This window comes from Schistocerca cancellata, chromosome 4 (genome assembly GCF_023864275.1).
Source record: "Schistocerca cancellata isolate TAMUIC-IGC-003103 chromosome 4, iqSchCanc2.1, whole genome shotgun sequence".
NCBI lineage: Eukaryota > Metazoa > Arthropoda > Insecta > Orthoptera > Acrididae > Schistocerca > Schistocerca cancellata.
The window spans coordinates 382,693,146-382,718,318 of NC_064629.1; the positions used below are offsets into that span (position 1 = coordinate 382,693,146).

The 25,173-nt window shown below is 41.4% G+C and overlaps 1 protein-coding gene and 1 non-coding gene across 2 annotated transcripts; both read right to left on the reverse strand.

Annotated features, from left to right (window-relative positions):
* Nucleotides 1–2,753: 2,753 nt before the first annotated feature.
* Trnaa-cgc (transfer RNA alanine (anticodon CGC)) lies at nt 2,754–2,826 on the reverse strand. The gene has a single exon. It is a non-coding gene; the product is annotated as a tRNA-Ala (tRNA).
* Nucleotides 2,827–9,868: 7,042 nt separating this feature from the next.
* On the reverse strand, nt 9,869–24,430 carry LOC126184215 (uncharacterized). The gene is made up of 3 exons (XM_049926583.1): nt 24,286–24,430; nt 22,039–22,208; nt 9,869–10,041 (listed from the first exon to the last, which is right to left on the reverse strand). The coding sequence occupies exons 1-3, from the start codon at nt 24,428–24,430 to the stop codon at nt 9,919–9,921; spliced, it is 438 nt and encodes a 145-aa protein (XP_049782540.1). The 3' UTR covers nt 9,869–9,918.
* Nucleotides 24,431–25,173: the final 743 nt, after the last annotated feature.

Sequence of the window (25,173 nt, forward strand, 5' to 3'; positions counted from 1 at the left end):
TACGTTACCATAAACTTGCTAACGTGAATGAAAGGGTTTGTTCATGACTGTGTTAGGATTCGCACGGGCGTGGCTCTGAGCACTATGCAACTTAACTTCTGAGGTCATCAGTCGCCTAGAACTTAGAACTAATTAAACCTAACTAACCTAAGGACAGCACACACATCCATGCCCGAGGCAGGATTCGAACCTGCGACCGGAGCGGGCGCTCGGCTCCAGACTAGCGCCTAGAACCGCACGGCCACTCCGGCCGGCGCTTGGCAGTGAACGTGTAATTTTTGACTTCAGAATATACCGAAGTTTTGCCAGTATTTTCACCTTTCATTCAAAATCAAGACCTTTTCCTGGCTCTTAGAATAGTTACGTTGTATGCAGCCTGGTGCGAGGTTTCTGGTGGGCTTTCCTACTGGCGAGCTGCTGCAACAAGTTCACAGATAGGTGTAGGTGAAAAGGACAAAAGGAACCGCGCCGCTACAAACCATCTGCCTCATTTGAAGCATCACACGAAATGATAAACTCTTTCTCCAAATCCGGAAAAACGAGTACTAGATCTGAAACTACTAGTTCTTTCAATTTTTCAAATGCCTTCTGCAGGGCCGGCGCAAGGCACGTGCGAAACGTGCGGCCGCACTTTCCGAGGGCGGCAAATCTCCCACCTCCCCCCCTTTTTTTTTTAAAGGACAAACTCAACATTCATGCCCAAGAGGGGATTCGAAACCAAAACTCGGAGGGAGCGGCTTCGGGCACTGTGGCATGGCGCCTCGACTACCTGCCGTCCGCGCCTGTTGAACAAGGGGAGGGAGGAGGACTAATTTCTTCCTCACCGCTGTGGCAGCACCGTCCTGTTTACGCCGGAAGAACAGAGAGGGGAAGCAGTCTGGCATACCTGCGTCTAGGGGACGCCAGGGAATGGGGTCTGCTGATTGGTTGAGGCTCATGACGTCATCAGGGAGACAGAACGTGTGTAGCAGTCCTACCTGGTGACGAGAACTGTAATGAGCTCTATTGACATTAGCGACGTCGCTCACCTGTAGTTTAAAAAGCCATTACCTGTAGATCTGCACACAGCTGTCATTTTGGAACGCCAAATAAGTCCAGATTATTCAATGGAACTTAATTTATGGGAGTTAAATTTAAAACCCTGGTTCGAATGCAAATAATCGCGAATGCGGTGACAGACTAACCCAGTTGCAGCTCTAGCAAATGCGGAAAAGCGGACCAAACAAATGTAAAAGTTACATACATATTCCTTGCATTTTCTGCAGTTTATGTACGTTATTGTTCATAATATGTATCAAAATATTCTTTGAATGCTTATTCATTAACTATATTTTCTGATTTTTGCCATTTTCTTTTAGGTTTTATTGCGAGAAGTGCGATAAATACGGTACCTTCAAATATAACGCAAACGTAAATATTAGGCAATGCCATGCCCGTCTGTCACAACAATTATTCCGCATTCTGACTTTACGAGTTCCACAACTAACGAAATTATCACCTTTCAACTAATCTAGGCCTCATTATGCTTCAATTTTGGTCGTTGTTGTGTAAACAAAGAACTATATATCAGTGTTATGCACGAACTGCATCTTCCTATACCTTATCTAGTTTTTCAGAATCCGGGTTATGTTCATATGGCATTGTGATAAACAAAGCTGAATGAGGAATTATTAATAGGTCTAGACAATACTCACATCTCCAAATCATGAGACTGTTATAGATGTGTGTCACTGGTAATCACAGTTTATCAGTTATAGTGAAATGTGTAACAAAACATTTGAAATAAATCACAAAGCGTTAGAGTGATACCGTATGTTTTAATGTATTAGACATTCACTCATAGTTCTTTTCCGTATTCTGTATTACATAGGGCCTAGTCTGCTAGCTACAATACGGTATGTGGTGATTGGTACCTTGTATGACATTTCTCTAAATTTTCTCAATAGTGTTCTATGTAAAGAACATGTTTGTCCGGGGTTTTCTCACTTGAGTTCATGAAGCATCTCCATAATACTTGCATGTTGATTGAGCCTACCAGTAAGAAATCTAGAAGCCCACTTCTGAACTTCTGGGTTTCGTCCTTAAACTCACCTGGTGGGGATCTCAAAAATTCAAGTGGTACTCCAGAATGAATTCCATCAGTGTTCAATACAGGTGGGTTTCTCTCAACTTGTGGTCTGAGTGACACTCCCCTCATTCCCAATCTTCCCAGACGAAGGAACTACAAGTACAGAAAGCTAGAAATAGTTTTTTTACTCAACTGTTGTTTCCTCTAATAGTTCATACAAACCATTTTATAATTTTTAGAGAGCACCATCAGGTGTTCATATAACTGTAAAGTTAAATATCCGTTTAATATGAACATTACTGTTATCCAGTACATGCATCCTTGAGTCCAAACATGATTAATTATAGGAGAGGAGGCTAATGAGATACTCTTTTACTTTATATTTATTTTGGATAATTTACTTTAAATCATTCTTGATCACAATTTGAATTTATTTGTAGTGACTGGCTTCGATCACTTATGTGGTCATCTTCAGACCCATTGGCAGTGGCTGTCTATGTAGCAGAACTCCATATGGAGGAGGAGATTAGCGTTTAACGTCCCGTCGACAACGAGGTCATTAGAGACGGAGCGCAAGCTCGGTTAGGGAAGGACTGGGAAGGAATTCGGCCGTGCCCTTTCAAAGGAACCATCCCGGCATTTGCCTGAAAGGATTTAGGGAAATCACGGAAAACCTAAATCAGGATGGCTGGAGACGGGATTGAACCGTCGTCCTCCCGAATGCGAGTCCAGTGTGCTAACCACTGCACCACCTCGCTTGGTAGAACTCCATATGGCAGTAAATCACTGTTTGAAAAGTAATTACATTTATTTAATATCTGGAGTTTCCAGTTTTCTGTCTGATGCCTGCCAGCAACCTGTTAGACTACAGGGTGTAGAATAAAGGAACAGTCATGGAGATCAGCACCATCCATCACGGATAAAATTCTGATTTTGCACCAGAATGTAAATTACTATTTTGAACCCCAGGCAGAGAAACAGTCTATGCAAGCATTATGGCATTTAATTTCACAAATAATCCTAAATTCACGCTTCTTATTAACAGCAAATAAAATTAGGGGGTTAATATATTGACATGAGAGTGTGAACTCAAAGACAATGAGGAGGCTTCTGTAAGATGTCAAACTATCACTTTTACACAATAATCTTACTCACATGGATAAAAAGTTCTCTCATAAGATTCCACATCAAATCTGAATAGAATCCCATGCTTTTGATTACTGCCTCCATCACAATTGTCAGGTGCCAGGTCTGACTGTCATAAAATTAATGAGGTTCACACTTACGCCCAGCGGACACAATGCAATTGGCTAAATTACATCACGGAGAAAGCATATGCTAAAGCAAAACTCTCTGCATCCATAGGTCACCTTTTTTGCAAGCTGTTCAGCATAGCTTGCAGTGCCATCACTTGTAACAGATGGTGAACTATGTGAAGTTTTTCTCTGTAATTTTTCTTTCCGAAGTGCATGCTTCCATCCATTGCTTAATTATACTAATTAATTTGAAATTGTGTGAAAATATTGTGTTATATTCCTATATACTCCCTCATGTAGTCTGTTCTTGTGTTAGAAAAAAGCAAATAAATAAACATAAATACATAGCCAGCATGTGTATTATTGTGATCATACATTCTAATTTCAGCTGCTTCCGTAATTACAGAGACCCAACAGTTAGAAATATGGGCCAGATTCTCATCTGCTTAAAGGCTATCTTGTAGTTACTCACTAAACAGTTCTCGGAAACTGCTAATTTTCATTTTTTCATGCTTGAGATAATGATGATCATCAACACAGCAATTAGCAGTAGTTTGTATAGGCTGTCCCATATAACTGATACCATACTCACAAGGAATATTATAAATCCCTGGTACACTGAGCCTGAGAGTATGTTTGTTAGGCCACGACCTTTCTTTAATTTTCCTTGGTGACAAAAAGACTCCTCTGATTCCTTGGCTGTTTACACTCTAACTTACCTGTTGCACCACAGAAGGGAAGCCATGCTGTGTATTCATCCTCATGACTTGGCTGATGATTTCTTCAACAGATTTGACCTAATTTCATATACAGAATGTTTGTTTGGAGGGAAAGGGGGGGGGGGTGGATTGTGCAAGAGCAATGGGAAAGTGAGGAGGTATGGTCAAGGATATAAGTAAGATAAATAGTGACTAAATGGTCATGGCAAGGGGGTGGGAGGTGGTTTGGAGTCATAATAAATACAAAACCAGAAGAGATTATGTCATAGCATTATGACAAGACCACAGACTACATGTCGAAAGGCATGATCCAAATTTATACAGCAGTGTTCTATCTGAATTAATAGCAAACTGACTTCCAACTGGGAATTTGCATAGGTAACCAATACATATATTACATACCTAATACTGCAAAGAATGCAAACTTGACTTCACTTGACTTCAAAATCATGTTGTTGTTGTTGTTGTTGTTGTTGTTGTTGTCTTCAATCCTGAGACTGGTTTGATGCAGCTCTCCATCCTACTCTATTCTGTGCAAGTTTCTTCATCTCCCAGTACTTACTGCAACTTACATCCTTCTGAATCTGCTTAGTGTATTCATCTCTTGGTCTCCCTCTACAATTTTTACCCTCCACGCTGCCCTCCAATGCTAAATTTGTGATCCCTTGATGCCTCAGAACATGTCCTACCAACCGATCCCTTCTTCTTGTCAAGTTGTGCCACAAACTCCTCTTCTCCCCAATTCTATTCAATACCTCCTCATTAGTTATATGATCTACCCATCTAATCTTCAGCACCACGTTTCGAAAGCTTCTATTCTCTTCTTTTCCAAACTATTTATCGTCCATGTTTCACTTCCATACATGGCTACACTCCATACAAATACTTTCAGAAACGACTTCCTGACACTTAAACCTATACTCGATGTTAACAAATTTCTCTTCTTCAGAAACGCTTTCCTTGCCATTGCTAGTCTACATTTTATATCCTCTCTACTTCGACCATCATCAGTTATTTTGCTTCCCAAATAGCAAAACTCCTTTACTACTTTAAGTGTCTCATTTCCTAATCTAATTCCCTCAGCATCATCTGACTTAATTCGACTACATTCTATTATCATCATTTTGCTTTTGTTGATGTTCATCTTATATCCTCCTTTCAAGACACTGTGCATTCCGTTCAACTGCTCTTCCAAGTCCTATGCTGTCTCTGGCAGAATTACAATGTCATCGGCGAACCTCAATGTTTTTATTTCTTCTCCATGGACTTTAATACCTACTCCGAATTTTTGTTTTGTTTCCATTATTGCTTGCTCAATATACAGATTGAATGACATTGGGGAGTGGCTACAACCCTGTCTCACTCCCTTCCCAACCACTGCTTCCCTTTCATGTCCCTCGACTCTTATAACTGCCATCTGGTTTCTGTACAAATTGTAAATAGCATTTCGCTCCCTGTATTTTACCCCTGCCACCTTCAGAATTTGAAAGAGAGTATTCCAGTCAACATTGTCAAAAGCTTTCTCTAAGTCTACAAATGCTAGAAATGTAGGTTTGCCTTTTCTTAATCTATTTTCTAAGATAAGACGTAGTGTCAGTATTGCCTCACGTGTTCCAATATTTCTGCGGAATCCAAACTGATCTTTGCTGAGGTCAGCTTCTACCAGTTTTTCCATTCGTCTGTAAAGAATTCGCGTTAGTATTTTGCAGCTGTGACTTATTAAACTGATAGTTCTGTAATTTTCACATCTGTCAACACCTGCTTTCTTTGGGATTGGAATTATTATATTCTTTTTGAAGTCTGAGGGTATTTCGCCTGTCCCATACATCTTGCTCACCATATTGTAGAGTTTTGTCAGGACTGGCTTTCCCAAGGCCGTCAGTAGTTCCAATGGAATGTTGTCTACTCCCGGGGCCTTGTTTCGACTCAGATCTTTCAGTGCTCTTTCAAACTCTTCACGCAGTATCGTATCTCCCATTTCATCTTCATCTACATTCTCTTCGATTTCCATAATATAGTCCTCAAGTACATCACTCTTATATAGACCCTCTATATACTCCTTCCACCTTTCTGCTTTCCCTTCTTTGCTTAGAACTGGGTTTCCATCAACACTCTTGATATTCATACAAGTGGCTCTCTTTTCTCCAAAGGTCTCTTTAATTTTTCTGTAGGCAGTATCTATCTTACCCCTAGTGAGATAAGCCTCTATATCCTTACATTTGTCCTCTAGCCATCCCTGCTTAGCCATTTTGCACTTCCTGTCGATCTCATTTTTTAGATGTTTGTATTCCTTTTTGCCTGCTTCATATACTGTGTTTTTATATTTTCTCCTTTCATCAATTAAATTCAATATTTCTTCTGTTACCTAAGGTATTCTACTAGCCCTCGTCTTTTTATCTACTTGATCCTATGCTGCCTTCACGACTTCATCCCTCAGAGCTACCCATTCCTCTTCTACTGTATTTCTTTCCCCCATTTCTGTCAATTGTTGCCTTATGCTCTCCCTGAAACTCTGTACAACCTCTGGTTTAGTCAGTTTATCCATGTCCCTCTGGTTTAGTCAGTTTATCCATGTCCCATCTCCTTAAATTCCCACCTTTTTGCAGTTTCTTCAGTTTTAATCTACAGTTCATAACCAATAGATTGTGGTCAGAGCCCACATCTGCCCCTGGAAATGTCTTACAATTTAAAATCTGGTTCCTAAATCTCTGTCTTACCATTATATAATCTATCTGATACCTTCTAGTATCTCCAGGATTCTTCCATGTATACAACCTTCTTTTATGATTCTTGAACCAAGTGTTAGCTATGATTAAGTTATGCTCTGTGCAAAATTCTACCAGACGGCTTCCTCTTTCATTTCTCTCCCCCAATCCATATTCACCCACTATGTTTCCTTCTCTCCCTTTTCCTACTCTCGAATTCCAGTCACCCATGACTATTAAATTTTCGACTCCCTTCACTACCTGAATAATTTCTTTTATCTCATCATACATTTCATCAATTTCTTCATCATCTGCAGAGCTCGTTGGCATATAAACTTGTACTACTGTAGTAGGTATGGGCTTCATGTCTATCTTGGCCACAATAATGCGTTCACTATGCTGTTGGTAGTAACTTACCCACACTCCTATTTTTTTTATTCATTATTAAACCTACTCCTGCATTACCCGTATTTGATTTTGTATTTATAACCCTGTATTCACCTGACCAAAAGTCTTGTTCCTCCTGCCACCGAACTTCACTAATTCCCACTATATCTAACTTTAACCTATCCATTTCCCTTTTTAAATTTTCTAACCTACCTGCCCGATTAAGGGATCTGACATTCCACGCTCCGATCCATAGAACGCCAGTTTTCTTTCTCGTGATAATGACCTCCTCTTGAGTAGTCCCTGCCTGAAGATCCAAATGGCAGACTATTTTACCTCTGGAATATTTTACCCAAGAGGACGCCATCATCATTTAACCATACAGTAAAGCTGCATGCCCTCGGGAAAAATTATGGCTGTAGTGTCCCCTTGCTTTCAGCTGTTCGCAGTACCAGCACAGCAAGGCCGTTTTGGTTAGTGTTGCAAGGCCAGGTCAGTCAATCATCCAGACTGTTGCCCCTGTAACTACTGAAAAGGCTGCTGCCCCTCTTCAGTAACCACATGTTTGTCTGGCCTCTCAACAGATACCCCTCCGTTGCGGTTGCACCTACGGTACGGCCATCTGTATCGCTGAGGCACGCAAGCCTCCCCACCAATGGCAACGTCCATGGTTCATGGGGGCAAGTCCAAAATCATAGGGCAGACTTTAGTACCACAAAGACCATCATACTACACCTAATGACTGCCAATACCAATCACTATAAGATGATATCCAAATTTACCTATTAGTGTTGACATTGATATCCATCAAAACATATAGAGGGTATTTTCTGGAGTGTAGTTCCACAACCAAACAAAGATATCCCTCTCTTATGCTCTTATTTTTTACACCTCCATGCTCCAACCCTCCTTCCACCAACCCTTTAATGCGTGTTCTGCTTACATCTTTCCTTGATCGTGAATGCTCACTTTACCATGTGCTATCCGACCCCCACCCCTCTCCCAATGATCTGTCTCAACGCTGACCCTATGGTCAGGGCAGACCCACCACATCAGATACACTAGAAGGTGCCTCAGCAGCAGAGCCTATGGTGAAACAAATGATACCTGAGTGGTTCCAAGCAATGCAGCAGTTTCTCCACCACCACTACACCTGAATGCAGCAGCCTGAAGACAGCTGACCGTAGTTAAAAGCACCTTCAGCCAATCATGAACTGCAGCCAGCTCCTTTTGTGTCCAACACATACACTATCCGTCCTACCATTTCTAACTTAAGAATTAAACTATGAAAACAAACAAAAAAAGCTAAATATGTGACTTACTACTGTTTGACAGAAGCTAATGGCTTCTCCCCACTAAAATAGCATTATATTGAATATATTGTGTGTTCTTACCTAAGTGCGGGAATAATTTAATAATCTGTTCATGCAGTTTAAAGAAATTTCACCTTCAGCTTATTATGTGTATGTGCAATACCTACTAGACTTACAGTAAGCCTCTATTCCCTATTTTAAGTTTATTAATACCAGAGATTGCTGGTTCTCATTTACTTAAGCTGAGATTAATTTGGAACCCTCTCACCACATCCCCCTTGTCCCTTCCCTTCATCTCTTGCATGCCTGTATTAATACTGTACTTTTGTTCTAATGTGATCTTTGCACTCTCAATTGTGATTATTAGTTTTCGTAAAGGAATAAAAAATCATTTAGCATGATGTGCTGTTTTTATGGTTTTTCAGTTGATTTTTGTTAATTATCTGTCAAAATATTGAACCAAGTCAGTCAGTGGTATGTTGTAATAGCAAATTATGTGATGGCAGAATGCTGTGAGTTGAGAGCTCCAATGTTATGATAGATAACACTTGGCATGATACTCTGAAGTAAAGTTTTCTCTCTGGTATGTTAACTTATTTGCCTATGAATCTAAGTACACTTAATGTGTCATACATATTTTGTGATGTTTCTGGACAGATATTCTGATGATAGGCAATGTCTGAAACACATTACTAATTACTGGTCAAAAGTGGCTAAAACATATACTGTTTGCTTAACATTCCCTGGTGATTTACCCATAATTTAATCCTTGCACACTATTTCCTTTTGCATTTATTTTAAAAAATAAAAGTAACTTCCTATACATATATAATGGTACACTGTACTTGGAAATTCAATCTTTATTTTTTGTTTCATGGTCCTGCTAGTGTTTCAGTTTGTATTTGTATTTAATTGAATTATTATAATTTTTTTTGCTGTTTTGAGTGTTCACTTAAATTATGAATTATTTAAAAGTACATAAAACATGAATCACATAACCTGCTGGAATACTAAGAAACACTTCCAGAATTTGTGTAGAATGAGTTAACACCATTATTCCAATAACTTTACAGAAAACTATCAGAACAATCATTTTAATTCTTTCACTTTACAATTTATTACTGTATTTGGTGGGATGAATTTGTATAAGATACATTACTTCTTGAAAAGCTGCTGGCAACCAAAACATTTTTATTGAAAATGTATGTACAATATTGTGCAAGTGTTTATTTAGGCAAATAGTAATAATTAAATAAACTGAAAGTAAGTTGTTTCTGTACACTGCACGATATTGAAATATATTCCAATTAATTCACAAAATTTACTTCCTTTATGCAATATTCAAGTGCATCTTTACTGCAATGGTACTTACTCTTTACTTTCCCTTGCCTCTTTTTTCCATCACCTCAGTTAATTTTCCTTCATTTCATTCTTTTACAAATGTCTGCCATGTCATCAGGTGTAGCCTATCTAACCCATAACCAGTTTGGTTGGGTCATACGGATGCCAAGGAATTTGGTTTATGTTTAGACTGAATACTTGTAAAATTGTAGTGCTGTAGGTCTGCATACTTTGCAGACTTTCCACTCTGAACTGTAAAACAAAGTGGTTGTTTTTAGAGCTGGTAAGTTTGGGTCCAGACTGACCCCACCATACTGCTTGTGGGATTTCTCTAACAAATTGTTTGCTGTTCCTATAGATTGAAACAATGTTATATTCTCAAAAAGAAGTGAAAGTAAGTGTTCAACTCGATGAATGGCTACAGTCTATCCTTGACAAAGTACAGCTACACACACTGATTAACCAGAACATTTTGACCATCTACCTAATAGCCAGTATGTCAGTCTTCAGCACAGATAACAGTGACAATGCATTTTTGCATGAAATCAATGAAGCTTTGATAGGTCGCTGGAGGGAGTTGGCACCAGATCTGCACACAGAAGTCACCTAATTCTTGTAAATACTGGGAAGTGAGCTCTGATGCCATGTTCAAGTTCAATCACATGCCAGTCTGTGTGATGGACAAAATCAAGTATGTCTGTGTGATCAACCTGTGTGATTGAGTTCTTAAATGCAAAATTTAGGACTTCTGTCTTCCTTTTGCCCTCTTCTACAGAAATTAACCAGCTACAACTCCAAGTCGGGCCTATATCCGGATTATATAACAGCCATGACAGTAATGAAAACGAGGTAGAAAATGAAGAGGTGTTGGAAGAGGTCATATTTTGATCTAGCACTTACCACAAATTGGTCCTGCATAGGTCTCCAAAATTCTTGTTCTGAATGCAGCATCTGGTCATTCCATGTAATGGGTAATATTTTCGGAGAAATTCTTAGGGCAATGAATGATTTTTTTTTTTTTTTTTTTTTTTTTTTTTTTTTTTTTTTTTTTTTTTTTTTTTTTGTGAATCCATCGGAGATCGGATAAAGGATTTCAGATGGCTTCAAATTCTTGTGAAAAACCTTGTACCAAACAGCTGTTTTTCTATTTATAAATCCTTTACTATATACAACTAGTTTCAGCATCCCATTAATCTTAAGGCTATATGTAAAACACCGGATAACTACATCACATAGTTGGTCTACATTGTGCAGGTGCCACCAGTTTTTTTTTACTAGATTCCATGGACTTATTCAGACTGACGTGGACACCTGAGTCATAAGACAACTAGTTATACACTCCTGGAAATGGAAAAAAGAACACATTGACACCGGTGTGTCAGACCCACCATACTTGCTCCGGACACTGCGAGAGGGCTGTACAAGCAATGATCACACGCACGGCACAGCGGACACACCAGGAACCGTGGTGTTGGCCGTCGAAAGGCGCTAGCTGCGCAGCATTTGTGCACCGCCGCCGTCAGTGTCAGCCAGTTTGCCGTGGCATACGGAGCTCCATCGCAGTCTTTAACACTGGTAGCATGCTGCGTGGACGTGAACCGTATGTGCACTTGACGGACTTTGAGCGAGGGCATATAGTGGGCATGCGGGAGGCCGGGTGGACGTACCGCCGAATTGCTCAACACGTGGGGCGTGAGGTCTCCACAGTACATCGATGTTGTCGCCAGTGGTCGGCGGAAGGTGCACGTGCCCGTCGACCTGGGACCGGACCGCAGCGACGCACGGATGCACGCCAAGACCGTAGGATCCTACGCAGTGCCGTAGGGGACCGCACCGCCACTTCCCAGCAAATTAGGGACACTGTTGCTCCTGGGGTATCGGCGAGGACCATTCGCAACCGTCTCCATGAAGCTGGGCTACGGTCCCGCACACCGTTAGGCCGTCTTCCGCTCACGCCCCAACATCGTGCAGCCCGCCTCCAGTGGTGTCGCGACAGGCGTGAATGGAGGGACGAATGGAGACGTGTCGTCTTCAGCGATGAGAGTCGCTTCTGCTTGGTGCCAATGATGGTCGTATGCGTGTTTGGCGCCGTGCAGGTGAGCGCCACAATCAGGACTGCATACGACCGAGGCACACAGGGCCAACACCCGGCATCATGGTGTGGGGAGCGATCTCCTACACTGGCCGTACACCACTGGTGATCGTCGAGGGGACACTGAATAGTGCACGGTACATCCAAACCGTCATCGAACCCATCGTTCTACCATTCCTAGACCGGCAAGGGAACTTGCTGTTCCAACAGGACAATGCACGTCCGCATGTATCCCGTGCCACCCAACGTGCTCTAGAAGGTGTATGTCAACTACCCTGGCCAGCAAGATCTCCGGATCTGTCCCCCATTGAGCATGTTTGGGACTGGATGAAGCGTCGTCTCACGCGGTCTGCACGTCCAGCACGAACGCTGGTCCAACTGTGGCGCCAGGTGGAAATGGCATGGCAAGCCGTTCCACAGGACTACATCCAGCATCTCTACGATTATCTCCATGGGAGAATAGCAGCCTGCATTGCTGCGAAAGGTGGATATACACTGTACTAGTGCCGACATTGTGCATGCTCTGTTGCCTGTGTCTATGTGCCTGTGGTTCTGTCAGTGTGATCATGTGATGTATCTGACCCCAGGAATGTGTCAATAAAGTTTCCCCTTCCTGGGACAATGAATTCACGGTGTTCTTATTTCAATTTCCAGGAGTGTATTTATACAATTATATGCATGGTATCCACTCTTTCAGACATCCAAAAGAACAGTCACCATGCATACAATTGTATCTAAACATAGCCTAGCTTGGCATTGGGGAACTTTCTTCAGTTCAGATGCACTCATATACTCAGAGCTGTTTGCAGGAATATCTCATGGACACGGTGAGATGGACAGCTGAAGTGAGGGTACTACGGCAGTAGTAGTGACATATGGAATTTTGGGCCGGATGGGAGACTTGCTGAGGTAATCCACATAGTCGGGATGGGCACTGTGTCTGGGTAGTGAAGTAGTCAGTGTAACTGCCTTGAGAGCAGGAAACACAGGTTCAAATCCCAATCCAGTAAAAATTTTCTTGTGTCACCATTGATCTAGGTCAACAACACAGCAAGAAAGCATTTAACAAAATTATCATAATACTTTTATGTCAGAGGTATCCACATGGAACTGAAGGAGACATTCACAGAATCTAATAACAAAACTGCTGGGACCTGCACAATGCAGATCAACTATGTAGATATGTTTATCTGGTGGTTTGCATACAGCCTTAAGACGACTGCCATTGGGTCACCGAAACTACATGCATGCATGTAATAATGGACTGATTGTAGAAAAACAGCTGTTTGATACAAGGTTCTTCACAAGAACAAATGAAAAAATTGTGAAAAACCAGACTATTTCTCCAACAGAAAATACCTGATTGGTGATATATGTCATGCAATTTAAGGCACTCTTGAGATTATTATCCTATTCAGCTTTCTTAAAGTAAAAATGTTTTTACAATGATGCCTACACAAGTTTATCTTGTTGTCCATCTTTTCTATAACTTTTGCAAGCTTTATAATAAAATTTATACGAAAAGTTTTCTGTACATGTTTACTTATCCTGTAACTACAGCTAATTGATGCATAACATAGTGCTATTGTGATGGGTTTACTCATATGTTAATCCAACCGACAGGTTTGGTTCTTAAGGTTTCAAGAAAATATAACATTTCCATATATTATGCACATGTCAGAACCATTTCAATGTAAACATTTAAATTATGGTGAGGAGTATGTGATTTTTAACATTCTTCACAAGTTTGATTTTAATTGCTTTAACCAAAGAAAACTAGGTTGAACCTCTTGCACAGCCCACTTTTGTATATTATCCCTTAACTGTCACAAAGTTGCCAGCAGCCATGGCAGATGGCTCTGCTGTGGCTGGTATTGGCCTCACAGCACTTACCATGTTAACTGATTAGCAGAATTAACTGAATTATTGGGCAAAAACATTACATTAAATGGAAATTCCTCAGACAGACATTAGAATTTTGGATGCACTTTTTAAATGAAATGAAATGTCGTGTGACGAGGGCCTCCTGTCGGGTAGACCGCTTGTCTGGTGCAAGTCTTTCGATTTGACGCCACTTCGGCGACTTGCGCGTCGATGAGGATGAAATGAAGATGATCGGGACAACACAACACCCAGTCCCTGAGTGGAGAAAATCTCCGACCCAGCCGGGAATCGAACCCAGGCCCTTAGGATTGACAGTCTGTCGCGCTGACCACTCAGCTACCGGGGGTGGACACTTTTTAAATAAGACTTCTAGATGCATATACTTCATGCTCAAGCTGTTAACACATCAACTGCAGTTTTGTCACTGGAAGCCACACACCTGATGCTATATGCCTGGTGACAAAACATCCATCACCAAGCATGTCATAACTGACATGTTAAATATAGAAAATTAGACCAAGAAATTAAGCAAAATAAATCCTCGGGGGCTGTTTTAATACAAAAAAAAAATAACTGGAACTGAATAAACAATTTTCAGTTTGTCCAAGCAAATTTTGCTTTTTGACTTCATTCAGTTGTCAACTGGAAAACATTCGTACTGAAGGATTTTGGTGAATACTCATACTTTACCTGTGAAAAATAGCAAAACCATTTGAAACGGCTATGTACATAGTCCAATTAATGTTATAGTATATAATAGAGGGAAACATTCCACATGGGAAAAATATATCTAAAAACAAATATGATGTGACTTACCAAAAGAAAGCGCTGGCAGGTCGATAGACACACAAACACAAATGTACACACAAAATGCAAGCTTTCGCAACCAACGGTTGCTTTGTCAGGAAAGACGGAAGGAGAGGGAAAGACTAAAGGATGTGGGTTTTAAGGGAGAGGGTAAGGAGTCATTCCAATCCCGGGAACGGAAAGACTCACCTTAGGGGGAAAAAAGGACGGGTATACACTCGCACACACACACACACACACATATCCATCCACACATATACAGACACAAGCAGACATATTCAAAGGCAAAGAGTTTGGGCAGAGATGTCAGTCGAGGCGGAAGTGCAGAGGCAAAGATGTTGTTGAATGACAGGTGAGGTATGAGTGGCGGCAACTTGAAATTAGCGGAGATTGAGGCCTGCTGGATAACGGGAAGAGAGGATATATTGAAGGGCAAGTTCCCATCTCCGGAGTTCGGATAGGTTGGTGTTAGTGGGAAGTATCCACATAACCCGCACGGTGTAACACTGTGCCAAGATGTGCTGGCCGTGCACCAAGGCATGTTTAGCCACAGGGTGATCCTCATTACCAACAAACACTGTCTGCCTGTGTCATTCATGCGAATGGACAGTTTGTTGCTGGTCATTCCCACATAGAATGCGTCACAGTGTAGGCAGGTCAGTTGGTAAATCACGTGGGTGCTTTCACACGTGGCTCTGCCTTTGATTGTGTACACCTTCCGGGTTACAGGACTGGAGTAGGTGGTGGTGGGAGGGTGCATGGGACAGGTTTTACACCGAGGCCGGTTACAAGGGTAGGAGCCAGAGGGTAGGGAAGGTGGTTTGGGGATTTCATAGGGATGAACTAAGAGGTTACGAAGGTTAGGTGGACGGCGGAAAGACACTCTTGGTGGAGTGGGGACGATTTCATGAAGGATGGATCTCATTTCAGGGCAGGATTTGAGGAAGTTGTATCCCTGCTGGAGAGCCACATTCAGAGTCTGGTCCAGTCCCGGAAAGTATCCTGTCACAAGTGGGGCACTTTTGTGGTTCATCTGTGGGATATTCTGGGTTTGAGGGGATGAGGAAGTGGCTCTGGTTATTTGCTTCTGTACCAGGTTGGGAGGGTAGTTGCGGGATGCGAAAGCTGTTATCAGGCTGTTGGTGTAATGGTTCAGGGATTCTGGACTGGAGCAGATTCGTTTGCCACGAAGACCTAGGTTGTAGGGAAGGGACCGTTTGATGTGGAATGGATGGCAGCTGTCATAATGGAGGTACTGTTGCTTGTTGGTGGGTTTGATGTGGACCGACGTGTGAAGCTGGCCATTGGACAGATGGAGGTCTACGTCAGGGAAAGTGGCTGGGATTTGGAGTAGGACCAGGTGAATCTGATGGAACCAAAGGAGTTGAGGTTGGAGAGGAAATTCTGGAGTTCTTCTTCACTGAGAGTCCAGATCATGAAGATGTCATCAATAAATCTGTACCAAGCTTTGGGTTGGCAGGCCTGGGTAACCAAGAAGACTTCCTCTAAGCGACCCATGAATAGGTTGGTGTATGAGGGAGCCATCCTGGTACCCATGGCTGTTCCCTTTAATTTTTGGTATGTCTTGCCTTCAAAAGTGAAGAGGTTGTGGGTCAGGATGAAGCTGGCTAAGGTAAAGAGGAAAGAGGTTTTAGGTAGGGTGGTCAGGTGATAGGGCTTGAAAGGAAATGCTCCATTGCAGCGAAGCCCTGGATGTGCAGAATATTTGTATATAAGGAAGTGGCATCAATGGTTACAAGGATGGTTTCCGGGTGTAACAGATTGGGTAAGGATTCCAGGCGTTTGAGAAAGTGGTTGGTGTCTTTGATGAAGGACGGGAGACTGCATGTAATGGGTTGAAGGTGTTGATCTACATAGGCAGAGATACGTTCTGTGGGGGCTTGGTAACCAGCTACAATAGGGCGGCCAGGATGATTGGGTTTGTGAATTTTAGGAAGAAGGTAGGGGTGCGGGGTGTCGGTGGGGTCAGGAGGTTGATGGAGTCAGGTGAAAGGTTTTGTAGGGGGCCTAAGGTTCTGAGGATTCCTTGAAGCTCCGCCTGGACATCAGGAATGGGATTACCTTGGCAAACTTTGTATGTGGTGTTGTCTGAAAGCTGACGCAGCCCCTCAGCCACACACTCCCAACAATCAAGTACCACGGTAGTGGAACCCTTGTCCGCCGGAAGAATGACAATGGATCGGTCAGCCTTCAGATCACGGATAGCCTGGGCTTCAGCAGTGGTGATGTTGGGAGTAGGATTAAGGTTTCTTGAGAAGGATTGAGAGGCAAGGCTGGAAGTCAGAAATTCCTGGAAGGTTTGGAGAGGGTGATTTTGAGGAAGAGGAGGTGGGTCCCGCTGTGACGGAGGACGAAACTGTTCCAGGCAGGGTTCAATTTGGATAGTGTCTTGGGAAGTTGGATCATTAGGAGTAGGATTAGGATCATTTTTCTTGGTGGCAAAGTGATATTTCCAGCAGAGAGTACGAGTGTAGGACAGTAAATCTTTGATGAGGGCTGTTTGGTTGAATCTGGGAGTGGGGCTGAAGGTGAGGCTTTTGGATAGGACAGAGGTTTCGGATTGGGAGAGAGGTTTGGAGGAAAGGTTAAGTACTGAATTAGGGTGTTGTGCTTCCAGATTGTGTTGATTGAAATTTTGAGGTTTTGGAGGGAGTGGAGCTGGAAGTGGGAGATTGAGTAGATGGGAGAGACTGGGTTTGTGTGCAATGAGAGGAGGTTGACGTTTGCTGGAAAGGTTGTGAAGGGTGAGTGAGTTGCCTTTCCGGAGGTGGGAAACCAGGAGATTGGATAGTTTTTTGACGTGGAGGGTGGAATGCTGTTCTAATTTGCAGTTGGCCTGTAGGAGGATGCTCTGAACAGCCGGTGTGGATGTGGGAGAGGAATGATTGAGGACTTTTATTAAGGATAGGAGTTGACGGGTGTGTTCATTGGCTGAGTTGATGTGTAGGTGAAGGATTAGGTGTGTGAGGGCAATGGATTGTGCAGTTTGGAACTGGTATAAGGACTGATGGAAAGAAGGGTTGTCAGCCAGAGATGGGAACTTTAAGTGTGAGGCCTTTGGGGGTAGTGCCAAATGTCAGACAAGCCTGAGAAAATAAAATATGGGAGTGTAATCTGGCTAAGGCGAAAGCATATTTGCGGAGGGAATGTAAATAAAACTTAATGGGGTCGTTGTGGGGGTGTTGTGAGGGTGACATGGTATTAGAAGGTGGAAAGTGTAACATGAGGCTAAAATGAAAATTAAAATATATGGGGAGAGATAAAGGTGAACTAAAAAGTAACTGGAGATCTGGTGTGAAAAAAGGCAATAAAGTGTTGGTTAAAGCTGGGCTATGTTGATCCTGTGGTGAACTTGGGTTGGTAGACAACGATGTGTACAAAGGTTAGGTGGTTGTGTTGCTGCCAAAACACGTTAAAGGGTGTAGAAATTCGGGAAAATTTCGAAAAAACTGCGTGTAAATGAATTAAAAGGAGTGGTTTTGTGGTGGCAGATTATGAAAATGAGGCCAACAATTGTCTGACGAAGAAATAATGGCGTTAAAACCTGTGGGAAGCGGCTAAAAATTATCAGTGATGTGGGAAAAACGGAAATGGAAATAAAGCGAAAGTTATTAGAATTAGCCGAAATGGTTGTTTAATAGGTGAAAGGAACTGTTTGTGAACTAGAAACGCTGGATTTTATAGCAGCGGTAGTGTTGAAAGCGGAAAAAAATTTTTTTGGTTATGGTTTAGAAGTGGGTTACGTATTATTGAGTATATATAGGCGGGATAAAATTGTATAGTAGATAACGGTAAAAAGGAGAAGGTGAATACAAAGTGAAACTACTGGCAAAAACAGAAAGAGAAAATAAGACGACAGAAAAGATTTCGAAATGCAACAGTGACAATAACAAACGTAATTGTTGGGTTCAAATTAATGATATGAATATAATAGAGGGAAACATTCCACGTGGGAAAAATATATCTAAAAACAAAGATGATGTGACTTACCAAAAGAAAGCGCTTGCAGGTCGATAGACACGCCGATCACCTGCCACCCTACCTAAAACCTCTTTCCTCATTACCTTAGCCAGCTTCATCCTGACCCACAACTTCTTCACTTTTGAAGGCCAGACATACCAAAAATTAAAGGGAACAGCCATGGGTACCAGGATGGCTCCCTCGTACACCAACCTATTCATGGGTCGCTTAGAGGAAGCCTTCTTGGTTACCCAGGCCTGCCAACCCAAAGCTTGGTACAGATTTATTGATGACATCTTCACGATCTGGACTCACAGTGAAGAAGAACTCCAGAATTTCCTCTCCAACCTCAACTTCTTTGGTTCCATTAAATTCACCTGGTCCTACTCCAAATCCCAGCCACTTTCCTTGACATAGACCTCCATCTGTCCAATGGCCAGCTTCACACGTCCGTCCACATCAAACCCACCAACAAGCAACAGTACCTCCATTATGACAGCTGCCACCCATTCCACATCAAACGGTCCCTTCCCTACAGCCTAGGTCTTCGTGGCAAACGAATCTGCTCCAGTCCAGAATCCCTGAACCATTACACCAACAACCTGATAACAGCTTTCGCATCCCGCAACTACCCTCCCGACCTGGTACTGAAGCAAATAACCAGAGCCACTTCCTCATTCCCTCAAACCCAGAACCTCCCACAGATGAAACACAAAAGTGCCCCACTTGTGACAGTATACTTTCCGGGACTGGATCAGACTCTGAATGTGGCTCTCCAGCAGGGATATGACTTCCTCAAATCCTGCCCTGAAATGAGATCCATCCTTCATGAAATCGTCCCCACTCCACCAAGAGTGTCTTTCCGCCGTCCACCTAACCTTCGTAACCTCTTAGTTCATCCCTATGAAATCCCCAAACCACCTTCCCTACCCTCTGGCTCCTACCCTTGTAACCGCCCCCGGTGTAAAACCTGTCCCATGCACCCTCCCACCACCACCTACTCCAGTCCTGTAACCCGGAAGGTGTACATGATCAAAGGCAGAGCCACGTATGAAAGCACCCACGTGATTTACCTACTGACCTGCCTACACTGTGACGCATTCTATGTGGGAATGACCAGCAACAAACTGTCCATTCGTATGAATGGACACAGGCAGACAGTGTTTGTTGGTAATGAGGATCACCCTGTGGCTAAACATGCCTTGGTGCACGGCCAGCACATCTTGGCAGAGTGTTACACAGTCCAGGTTATGCGGATACTTCCCACTAACACCAACCTATCCGAACTCCGGAGATGGGAACTTGCCCTTCAATATATCCTCTCTTCCCGTTATCCAGCAGGCCTCAATTTCCGCTAATTTCAAGTTGCCGCCACTCATACCTCACCTGTCATTCAACAACATCTTTGCCTCTGCACTTCCACCTCGACCGACATCTCTGCCCAAACTCTTTGCCTTTGAATATGTCTGCTTGTGTCTGTATATGTGTGGATGGATATGTGTGTGTGTGAGAGTATACCCGTCCTTTTTTTCCCCTAAGGTGAGTCTTTCCGCTCCCGGGATTGGAATGACTCCTTACCCTCTCCCTTAAAACCCACATCCTTTCATCTTTCCCTCTCCTTCCCTCTTTCCTGACGAAGCAACCGTTGGTTGCGAAAGCTTGAATTTTGTGTGTATGTTTGTGTTTGTATGTGTGTCTATCGACCTGCCAGCATTCTATAGTAGATATTTCAGTTACATTTTGTTACCTATATGCAATAGGATAGATGAGTCAAAAGAAACACACAAACAGTGACATTTTCTTTATTAAGAACACTCGGATTTCCACATCACCCTGAGGTACCGAGTATGATGCGTTACTCATTGTTTTACATGGCGAGTTTCCCCAGTAGGCCTATAAACCATGATACACAAACATGCACACACAACTGTAAAAATTTAATTTTTAGAGTATGTGTGATCAAAGCCAACATGCACACTCAACACTTCACTGTCGGGTTGCACCAAAACACTTGCAACATTCGACTTTTCAGCCAGGGTTGTTTTACCAAACAAACTTTTTGGCCTGAAGTTCTGTTTATTAGATGTTCGTTGCACTTGCACGTTCTCATTGCTGGCACAGTGTGGACCTTCTTTCTTGGAGCGAGAGTTAACAAGTGACAGCAAATGGTCAACTGCTTTTTCCACTGTCTCTTCCGTTTCAGTATCTAATGAATCGACATGGTTTTGCAGAACTTTTAATTTAGCTTTCAACTGTGTTCCCCGTGAAGCAGTTGCCTCATCATTTTGCTTTTTCATTGAGGACAAAATAGCAGATGCCTGTTCTATCAAACTGGTTTCTTTAACTTTGACTGTTTTACTGAAATGCAAGTCATATGTCATTGATACAGCATGAATGTGTTTACGAATGTTAAGATTTATTAAATTGTCCGGACAACAGCAAGAGAAACTGTGAATGCAAATATTACAAGTGCAACACAAAAGTCTGCAACTGCGGTTACATTTTAGTGCTTTTGAAGTAACAGTGTATGTGATGCCACTTGTTGATTGAGATTTCACATAAAATCGTTTGCCACCACTATTGGCCGTCATTTGGCCTCTGTCAATTTTTTTGGATTATCTATGCCGTTCTTGAATTTTCTCTATTCGATGAGTATGTCCGCCCTTGTAAAGCTTAATAATTCTTTCAAAACATTTGTCTCTTACTAATTTCATTAGTACCAGCAGCAACTTGCCCAGTCTATTATTGGTCTTGCCATCAAGGTAGCAGTACTTTAATACTCTATGCATGGCTTCCAGATGCATGTTTGTGTTTATGATTAAATTACAGCAGTAACAATACACCCAATGTTGGGGCCTGAATCCGTAATGATTTGTGAACAACATTCCAAATTCTCTTGTGTCTTCATCCTCTTGTAGCTCCCTCTCAAACAACTCTAGCAACTCACTGAACTTTTCTATATCTGCTTCTTCTAACAGCATACGCAAAGCTTTGTAAACCTGCGTTTGCTTGTTTGGGCCACCGTGCACTTTCCTCAAGTTGCTTCTCCAGCTGTGGTCAATATGCCACGTACATAGCAAATTGTGTCCTGCCAGACCCATTACACCTGCCCAAGCACATCGAAAAACATTTGTGTCGTCCGACATAAACACAGTTGATTTGATAACTCCTGCTTTCTCCCTGACACAAGTAAAGAACTGTGTCATTATGGCTGTATTCTCTTTATTAGAAATGCAAAATGCCACTGGAATACCACTCCCAAATTCATCTATAACTAACAATGTTGTCACTAATAATTTGTACACGTCTGTGCACTGTGTCGAGTCTACACAAACAATATTGGAACCGAATTTTCTCAGCAATTCACTTTGGAATGGTGTCATTAACACTATCATTGTGTCTTCACTCGATAAATTTCCCATGTTTTGACCAGCTTGTTTGTGCATCAGAACACAGTCTTTCATTCTTTCTAAAAAAATACTCACACTAATTTCACCACTAGGATGGTACTGGTGAGGATCAATTAGAAATTCCTTTTCGATATTGTGAAGATCCTTCCGAGTAAGGAGGTGCAGTCTCTCAACCTCCTCACAATGTATGGAATCTCTTACATCATCCAAAATCCTCTGGAATGTCACACCCTCAGCAATTTTACCTGCAACATTTCTACTATGAATAAATCTACAACCATAACATTAAACAAATACTACTATCTATACCTAATATTTCACTGTTTGCGCAATTCTGTCAGGACAAATACTGGTTGCCAGTAAATAAACAGTTAACACACTGCATCATCATTGCTGCAAGTTATGATGTTACGGTCACAAAAACAGTCATTACAACTCAAGTATATAGAAATTACACCTTTCACAGATCTGAACTGTATCTTTACTTCTAATTATATTGGTAAGGTATCCAGACAGCATGTATTCAATTGTGTATAATGTAACAGGTGAAGAGTACATCAGGTGGTGGGCAAAACTTCTAAGGTCACAGTAGCACCTAATTACTACAGGGTGGATGAACTAAAAATGTCCTGCAATCAAGTGTTTAGTGAAAAGTGATTACGTATGTACAAGACAAACAATAGAAATCTCCTACATACTATGAAATGCACATCCATTCACTAACAACAACAAATTATTTTCTCAAACATCAGCCAACAGTTCATTACCAACATTTTATTATACACAGGCTGGCACATTGAGTCATGGCACAGTGTTAAAATTGCCAGTCAGCTGTACTTTTAAAACCAACTGTTCAGAAAACTTCCACAAGCGACATTTTCACTTCTGTCACCTCAAATCAAATATTTATTACATTCTGAATTAGCACAATATACTAGGTTTCCATGCAATGTATATGAAAGTATTAATTATATCAAAGATAGAAAAAGAAAATATCAAAGAATTAAAAAATGGGAACTGATCACTAAATATAATGTTCCAGTTGAAATGTCACGATTTACCCTGGAATATGCGATTATTCGAGTGTACGCACCCAGAAAGGCAAAGACTAGTAGAAAAATACTTCCTGGACATCTCTCCAAGAAGTCGGAGAAAAAATTGAGGAAGGAATTTGTTATTATAGGAAACATGGGTGCAAGAGGAGGAACCAGGTAGCCTGTTCTTGTATAGCAGTGGAGGAAACTAAAGAACTGGTAATAATTACAATAGCAAAAATCTGATGGAAATTTATGAATAAGTCATGATCAAAAAGTTAACAATACTTTAAGAGAAAGATATTAACAACTTCACACATTCAATGTATTTCATTCTGACTCCACACCTGAATTGTGACATTACTCAGAATTTTGTTTAGCATTTGGTTAGCAAATGGATTTGCAGAGCAGCATCATTGTGACATTACGTAATTTTACTTTGTAATGGCATGTGCAGCACCTATTCCTTCTAGTCTGTTGATGAAGTATTGTCACTGTTTTGTCATCTATAAACAAAGATATATCAGTGTTTTCTTTTACTCCATCTTAGTACATGCACGAAACTGTGCAAAAAAAGTAAACATTTTTTTCACATAACGGTTGCAAATACTATCAGTTAAAAGGCAAGGAGCTTAAAATGACTAAGGTCATCTGAGCATCTGTTGATTAATGAGGTTGTATTGCAGCAGGCTTCACTAATAAGTCAATTTTGCTACCACACTCATTGGCGTTGCCAACTTGCAACAAAATAGTCGCTTTACCCAACCTACCTATAACTCTGACTGCACTGCAAGTTAGTTCGTCACTACAAGTTGAAGTCAACAAGCAAGAATTGAGCGTGAATCGCTCACTGTAAAATTTAGTCCCACAACCTATTCAAGTAGCGTAAAAGGTTATTCAAAGTGTGCTCCCAGACTTTTCCCGTCTGTAGAAAACTGGAACTACTCATTTCCAAGAAAATAGCATTACCATCACACAATGATTTAAGCTGATCACTGTCTACATTCCTCATGTGAATTCCACAAGCAGGAACGCCAATCATTATGTCATATCAGATGGTAATACTTCCACCAGCAAAATATGTTACGACAATAATTCATAATTTCTGATCCAATAACGCTAACATTACATAATGAATACGTACAAACCCACAGAAATCTCTTTTGAATGAATAACACAACACATTACCTTTACACATGGTTGATTCTAGATAGGCAACTAAATTTCATTGCCTTAAAAATTATAAAAACTGCTGTAGCAAAAACATTTGTTCTAATGTTGAACTCACCCGCAATAATCTCCCTTTCAGATTTACTAAGGTGCAGAAAACCAATATTCAGTTCATGGCCGAAATGTGTTTTAAAATAAACACAAGTACACGTTCCATTTTTTTCTTGGCTGACCTCAATGGCAGACGTGCAGTGGCCACCCATTTTGTTACTGCCTTGAGACTTCAGTAGCCTCTTGCCCTTTGACCGAGATATGAATATCCCAGATCTGTGACATACATAAGTGATTTTGGTGCCACCCTTCACATGCTTCGCACCACCATGCATCACAAAGCTACATCTCGCTAACTTCTCCTCTTTGGACTACCATTTTTGAAAGTCTGAAACATCAAACACGAAAAACATTGTATTATTTGCAAGCCTTGATTGTTCACTGTAAATCGGCCACACCTATTTGGCTGTAAAAGAGAATGGCTAAAATGGCTTGTAATTCTAAACATTCAAAAGTTTTCATGAGTGCAAGAATGTTACTGAAAGCAAATATTTGAGCGATACGTAAAAAAAGGAAACAGTTGCTACACAATTTACGGAGAGTAAAATAAAGTTTATTAATTACCCATTGTGGACTAGTCTTCTAAGACTAGGCCGTTAATACAAATGATCCTTTCATATGAACTGAAAGAAGCTTTGCACTACAACATTGCACCAGATTACTGAATGCAGAAAGAAAGAAATTCTACAGTTTTACCAGAAACATTCCTACTATTGAGTAGTAAAAACTAATTATTATACGGTGTTTCTTACCGTCCATTGACTGGAATACAATCTTTTCATCCGCAGTTCGAACCATGTGCTTTTTCTCCACATGTGTTCTCAAACTAGCCAATGTATTTAAGGAATGGCTAGTCGTCTTGTGGGCACTTAATCGTACCTTCTGTATTTGGCTC

What these genes read in the sequence shown, in the direction of transcription:
- LOC126184215 (XM_049926583.1), bottom strand. Translation starts at nt 24,430, where the DNA reads ATGGGTGGCCACTGCACGTCTGCCATTGAGGTCAGCCAAGAAAAAAAT. An exon ending in TGAAAGGGAGATTATTGCGG is followed by an intron (nt 22,209 to 24,285) that starts GTGAGTTCAACA and finishes GAAATGTTGCAG; the next exon opens with GTAAAATTGCTGAGGGTGTG. An exon ending in ATCCTAGTGGTGAAATTAGT is followed by an intron (nt 10,042 to 22,038) that starts GTGAGTATTTTT and finishes TTTGTTTTACAG; the next exon opens with TTCAGAGTGGAAAGTCTGCA.